Source organism: Zychaea mexicana, assembly GCF_025766255.1.
Source record: "Zychaea mexicana strain RSA 1403 chromosome Unknown BDB00scaffold_239, whole genome shotgun sequence".
Taxonomy (NCBI): domain Eukaryota; kingdom Fungi; phylum Mucoromycota; class Mucoromycetes; order Mucorales; family Lichtheimiaceae; genus Zychaea; species Zychaea mexicana.
This window is the reverse complement of record NW_026516902.1, coordinates 23655-30540: the sequence shown is the minus strand read 5'-3', so window position 1 is coordinate 30540 and position 6886 is coordinate 23655. Positions and strand designations below refer to the sequence as shown.

At 42.2% G+C, this 6886-nt stretch overlaps 2 protein-coding genes across 2 annotated transcripts; both read left to right on the top strand.

Moving 5' to 3' along the window:
* Window positions 1–647: 647 nt before the first annotated feature.
* On the top strand, window positions 648–1238 carry BDB00DRAFT_880362 (uncharacterized protein; the record flags this gene model as incomplete). Its single annotated transcript, XM_053127983.1, has 1 exon — window positions 648–1238. The coding sequence occupies one exon, from the start codon at window positions 648–650 to the stop codon at window positions 1236–1238; it is 591 nt and encodes a 196-aa protein (XP_052972262.1).
* A 44-nt stretch (window positions 1239–1282) lies between these two features.
* Window positions 1283–1882, top strand: BDB00DRAFT_863939 (uncharacterized protein; the record flags this gene model as incomplete). The annotated part of the gene is made up of 1 exon (XM_053126145.1): window positions 1283–1882. A coding segment is annotated over exon 1 (356 nt), but the record flags the coding sequence as incomplete, so codon positions are not given.
* Between the last annotated feature and the right edge of the window lie 5004 nt (window positions 1883–6886).

Below are 6886 nucleotides of genomic sequence, written 5' to 3'. Positions count from 1 at the left end.
ACGGAGAATCGAAAAGAAATTACTGCAGCAAGGCAAGGAACTGAAACGCCCTTTCCAAATTGGAGATACTGTTCAAGTATATCAAAATTACTTGGAAGGAAATTGGGCAGGACGCCTAGAAGATCTATGGGAAGGACCATTCTTGATTCACAAGGTCAACAAACGCGGTACCTATCGATTAAAAACGATGCAAGGAAGATTCTTACCGAACCCCTACTATGGAAACCGATTGCGCTCTTATACCCTACCTGATACCGAGTACCGAGCCCCAATATCTCAGGCATCGCTGCACCTCATTACCGACGAGGTCGATGCAGTACCACCACAAGAAGATGTATCAGAATCAGACCAAGACGAAACAACACAGACGATGCCGCAGCAAGGAAATCGAGAAGGACTAAAACTGCAGGAAATCGGAGAAAAACAAAGAAAAAGAAGAAAAGAGATAGTAGCTATCGACCTACTAGAGGACGTTCATAGAAAATTAACTCTGAAATATAAACGTGCATATGTATAAAAAAGAATTTATACACTTCAAAAAGAACATATTATAAAATAGAGAAAAGACTGTAAAAGAAAAAAAACATATAAAAGAGAAGACAAAGAAAAGGAAAAGGAGAGAAAATAACCACTATCATAATGCAAATATGAACAACAACAACAACAACAACAACATTATCCAGAGCAACACGGGAATCAACATTGCTGCCCCATGGGCACACGAAACCACAACGGACCTTCACAACCTGGACGGATGGGGATCACCGCCCACGTATATTCCAAACATAAATGAAGGTGGATGGGGCCCAAACCCGAGCACAAGTAGCCATGGAACTGACCCCATGGACATTGACGAGCGATCGGCTACGTCTACATTACCAACACCAATACCAGCAATTACGAAGGGAAACGTCGAAACCACTTACGAAAGGATCGCAAGCCTCGTCCAAGAGGATTCGAATACGCACATCGAGCTTATCAGCAAGTTCTCGGAAGCCACCACACTATTGGCTATGAGGGAATACGCCAACGAACAGCTGATGCAATTAGCAGGCCACACAAATAGGCTTGTAGCGAGGTTCCGCGTTCGGCCTCAAGCATATTTCACAGAGGATCAAGTGAGATCTATCGTCCTGAACATTATCCTGCAGAATACATTCACTTGGATACCCATAAATACATACTGCCAAGATTGTTGCCGCCTAATGTTTGGCAACTACCAAGAAGGGCACGAATAGACGACTACCAAACAAAAACCTTGCTGTAACCCACAAAAATGTAGAAAAAAAAATCATATAACACAAAAAACTCCCACAAAACATTCTTATTACATATCATATATCTATCTATCAACTGTACCACACTCATACACACATATACATCTTATACACAAATAAATATTCAAATTGGGTACAGTTAAAAGGGAAAACTAGTCATACACATAATACAAACACACAACAACCATTACAATGACACCAAGAGACAATTCAAGTAAAAGGATGGAGCGCCGAAACACACAGAGTGACTCTACGATCCGTAACCAAATCCACAACAATACAAGGGAGCGCCAACACATACACAAAGCGACTCTACGATCCATACACAAATTATCAATGCAATCGAATGGATGGAGCACCGAAACACACAGAGCGACTTTACGATCCACACAATCAACACAACAAACCAAAAGGATGGAGCACCAACACATACACAGCGTGACTTTACGATCCAAGGAACATCACAAAGAATTACAACAAAAATACGAACGGATGGAGCGCCGACGCACATACAGAGCGACCTTACGATCCATTATACAACAATTTAAACGATGTGGGACCATCTTTTTCTGGGCCCGAGGAGGTGTGTTACCCCGAGAACCACCCATACCAAATAAACCAAACATACAAAAGAACCACACACCAAGCGGCAAACAGAATACAATACATAACTACCGCAGCAACCGCAGCAACTCTACAACTCTCTTGCACCCCCAAATTATCAAAAGGAACAACTATAAATAGAACGAACCTCTTTACCTTGTAAAGATTCGATGAACAGCTTGTTGAATAAGAGCATTACCGCAGCATCCGCAGTAACAACAACTACCGCAGCATCTGTAGTAACAGCAAGCTACCGCAGCATCTGTAGTAACAGCAAGCTACCGCAGCATTGGCGTTGCGCAGCAACCGCAGCATGAATTATCTTAGACATTATTAAATAACCAGAAAGATATAAATACCCCATCATTTTTATTTGAATAAAGACATTGAATTTCTACCTCCCACTTTTGACTTAACTTTTCAAGTATTGTTTTCAATCAATCAAGACCTAAACACGGCTTGTTTTATCTTACATATTGTTTATTGCTCATAACTGAAGCTAAATAAACTCTTCTATTAAGACCAGACGTAACATTCCTGCTCTTATTTCTCATTTACGTGGACAGGCGTATCATTCCTGATCCTTATTCCTCATTCATTTTGGACAGACGTAACATCCCTGATCCTCATTTCTACTCACTGAGCTTAATCAAGACAACAGCTCCCTACTATTTACAACCTTGGACATAACCCATACACATTTTCACCTTACTCTACACTCATATCACTTCACAACCCGTCTGTAATAAACGATATTATTACTGGTGCTCACTATTAAACATACACATAAACCGTTACGCAACTACCTGGAATACCCCAAATTCACCGTAACAGTCCTATATCAAAATGCACGATGCCTAAGAGCGAGATCTTAAGAGACCGGCGGTTAAGCAAAGCTCCTTCATAGTGTATAGCTTTGAACTGTTTGTCCCCCTTTTCTTCTCTTTAACCCTTGGATCGTCCCCTGCTTCAAATGGCCATTCCATTACTGCATCTTGTGTTGAGATCTTTGCAGTAGAATCGTCAGTGTGTTTGTAAAAGGATCCGTGCTTTGTCCCACCAGTAATTTGTTGTTGTCTTTTCCCTCCGGCTTTGTTTTTGTTTCAAGTGTCTGCTGTCAAATTGTTCTCCATTCTCACTGGGTGGGTAGGGGAATATCACCAGGTAAAAAACAGGGTGATATCCAGGTGATATTAGGGTGATAGGTATATTTCACCAGGTTTTTTAACATGGTGAAATTTTTACAGAAACCTGGTGAAATGTAACATATCACCATGTTTTGAGCATGGTGATATTTTGCTGCATGCACGCGGAAATAGGGGTTGCTCCATAAAAAGGGGTGTTGCTCAATTTCTTTACAGAGGTCTGTATGTGCATGATTTAGCGTATAGGGAGGTGTAGATAGAATTAAAATGATAGCGGTATGATCTGTCCAATAGGTTATGGATATTGTAAAATTATTTACGTTGTAGTTGAATGAAATGATTTTATTTTATTATAGTCATTGGCTAGAATTTTACAAGCATCAAAAGAAAACAGGAGCAAGTATTGATAGAAGGAAACTAGTACTAATGTAGTCGATTTATACTATAATGAACGGTGGTGATAGAGAGGAGAGCGAAATATAGTAGAATGGTAGAAAGCAAAAGCGAAATGTCCAGATGGTAAAGTGCGGAATGGAGCAGTGTCGTCAATTGGAAGACCGCATAAAGAGATTGAGCAGTTATTAGTTTGGAGAACAGAGGTAGTAAGGAAAAGGGAATAAAAGCCGTTTGAGACTTACCATAGGTATTACTACTTGAGACACGTTGAGATTTACTAGCAACCAGTCGAGTGGATGATATATCTTATAGCATGATAGAGTGTTAGTAGTCAATGCTTGTACGTATTTGTAGAGACCATATAAAAAAGAAACGGAGAGAAACCTTACATTATAACCACCCGATCCTGATAGCGAAAATGAAAGCTATAACCTAAAGAACATAATCAACAAGAGCTATAAGCATATAGCAAGAGCTTACACATATCAACAATCATATAGCACACAGCGTATAGTACATGATGATATAACATACCTGGTGAATGGGTACTTGGCAATTGGAAAAGGACAGGAGAAGTATGAAAAGTGGAAAAAGTGAAAGAAAGAGATAAAAAATGGATATGTGGAAAACACGAAAAAAGAAAAGAAAGCCGTACATGCAGACTAGCTTCTTTTCCATCCTCACTATGCATAGGAAGGAGACCATCGATCGATCTATCCTATGATACAGTGTTCCCCTTAAAAACCCCTCAATACAATCTGCCTTCTTTTTGCTTTACCTTCCCTCACGTTTAACTACCAAAAAAAAGTGAATAGGTAGCAGTTAGTGTACATCCATTGAGTGTTGTATATTAAGACTCTGTGTAGATACCTACTGTAGGAGAACGGAATGCCGCCAGAGAGCAACGGAGCGCCGAGCGTAGGGCGGCAGTTGAGTAAGAGAACGCTAGGAACGTCGTTTTGAATATGGAGGATCGCCTCAGGGCATTGGAGGCGCGAAACTTGGTGCTGGAGAACCAATTTGAAGCGATGGGGAACGTCGTTGCCAGACAGAACCTGGCCATACAGCAGCAACCTGTGCACTCTCCTGCTGAACATCCAGCTCGAGCCGAGGTTCCAATGCAACAACCTCCAGTGCATCGTTTGTGGCATGTTTCTGTAAGAAAACTAATGGATATATCTAGGTAAATAGCCGATTAATAGTATCATCAAATTATAGTGCGCAATCCGCCATTTCCATCGTTCTCTGGGAGACGGCGGCTTCCAGTTAGATGCCGATTATCGTTCAGCACGCAATCGCGCTGCTCGTACCCGCATCATGTCGTACATCGATGGTGGTGGACGGTACCAGTTATCACACGCTGAACTGTCTACAAAGATTTACGACTTTTTTGCTAATATGCGTCGTGAGGGTCGTCGGTCGGCTGTGCGTGCAGCACAAAGAAAAGTGTCAACTCGCCGAAATAGTCGTCGCCACAGTGTAAGAAAAAGAAACAACCATCCATTCTTTTTAGCATATTCAGTTCTGACACAGAAAGTAGAAGTACAAGCACCGACTTCAAGTTTACCGACAGCATCAGGCACAGGTGGATGCAATATATCGGGGAGGGGAGGCATTGCTCCAATTGGAGTACATGTCGGAAGAAGAGACGGACGTCGAAGGTGATGGTGACAAGCGTTTGTTTGTACTTAAGCCCTTGTAGAGGAGTGAGAGGGTAATTGTTGTGTGCTTGTTTGGTAAATGCGTCGAAGTTGTGTTTGACAAATCGTTTGTAGGCAAATGAGTTCTTATGCACACTCGACGGACTGAGACCGGACGCAGACGTCAATAGATTGATGCGGGTGGATGGTGTTGGTGGTGCACCTTTGTCTGACGATGCAAGAGCGCAATTGGAGGGTTGGGCAGTTGATTTTTAGGAATAAAAAATAAAAAAAAATGGTTGCACGGCTTCGTGTCGTGTGGGTAAGGGGTGGGCAAAAGAAAAGTTACTATTGCATATGCAGCTGTTGTTTTCGGAGTGGGGGGAGTCTATAAAAAATATCACTCATGGTAAATGTATCTTTTTTCTTTTTTGGCCACTGCTCTTAGACACGTCACTTCTTTGTCATCTCTTAATGCAGCACAGACAACAGAGTCACTCAATGTGCTCGTTAAAGCATTACAAACAGCAACAGTGGAAAAGCTTTCGTCTAATCTGGTAACCATAACATCTTGCTGTACGATTAGTTTCAATTCAAGTTCGATAAAAAGTCTTAACAACCATTCCCATAAGCTACTGGATAATACGAATTGGTACGTGGTGTGTATACAGCTGCTGGTAGCTTTGCTCTTCTTTCGTTCGCACCGCATTGGATCTCGAATTAAATTCATCTTTTTTTTTGCAACTTAGTTACCGAATTTCCCTTTGCGATATACAACACTTTAACTCATCAATAATAGTGGAAACTTAGAAGGGACGGATAAGAAAAGTCAACGCTTTGATTATGCTAGCATCTTTTTCGCCAAGGGAAGGACTACTGTTCTAGCATTTGCACTAGTTTGTGCACCCAGTTTCACAACAGCAACTTGTCCATATAAGCGATGGACCGGTACAATACAATCCATCGCTTCGCCTCGAAAACGACTACACCAAGTTTCAACGTAGGGATCCACGAATCGTCGGCCGTCATTGTCTCTGTGGATGCTGTACCATCGAACATATGCAAAAACATGCTCTCTCTGCTGCCCACGAATCAACTGCACATGCCGAAAGAAAAATTGGATCTCGCATGGCCAGGCCATTGCTTCTCCGCGATCGTCTACGTGGAACAGAACTTGAGCGTGGGCACCACGTCGCGATCTCGCTTCAGCACTGCAGTAAATCCGCCTCATCATCGTTATCATCTTCATTTTCCAGTACTGGTTACTGATGAAAACTTGCCATCACCAGCTTGGGTATAGTGAACGAGTTGATCGTCATATACAGCACGGTAAAATGCCAACAAGAAACTGTACAGTTGCTCAGGCATAAACGCTATCCGTCCATAATGCAAGGGGTAGTAGTGGATGGTACCAACATCCGTCGACAACGCCAAAAACGCATGAACATCGAATTGACGCTGGACAACATCAGCTGCGCGTGGGATGGCTGTACAAGGTCAAGGAACCGATTCAAAAAAGAGAAATGGTGTTGGTGGTGCTGGAAGTGGGCTTCAAACGAACGGACAAAATCGCGAGCACCAGTCTTCTGTAAGAACTTCTTCATAAACGTGATTTCAAACGAGTCTTTCTGATTAGTGTCGATCTCTTTCAGATAACCGTTGTACCGTTCAAACGAGAAGAGCCAGTATGCGTACAACGGCCCAAAATCCTCGATCGTCGCGTTCAAATGCATATGCAGGTGCATGTTCGGTGTGATTTCTTCTGGGCCATACAACTGTTCAACACCAGTGCAAAATTGCTGGAGCAGGTTGTTTGCTTCTGCAA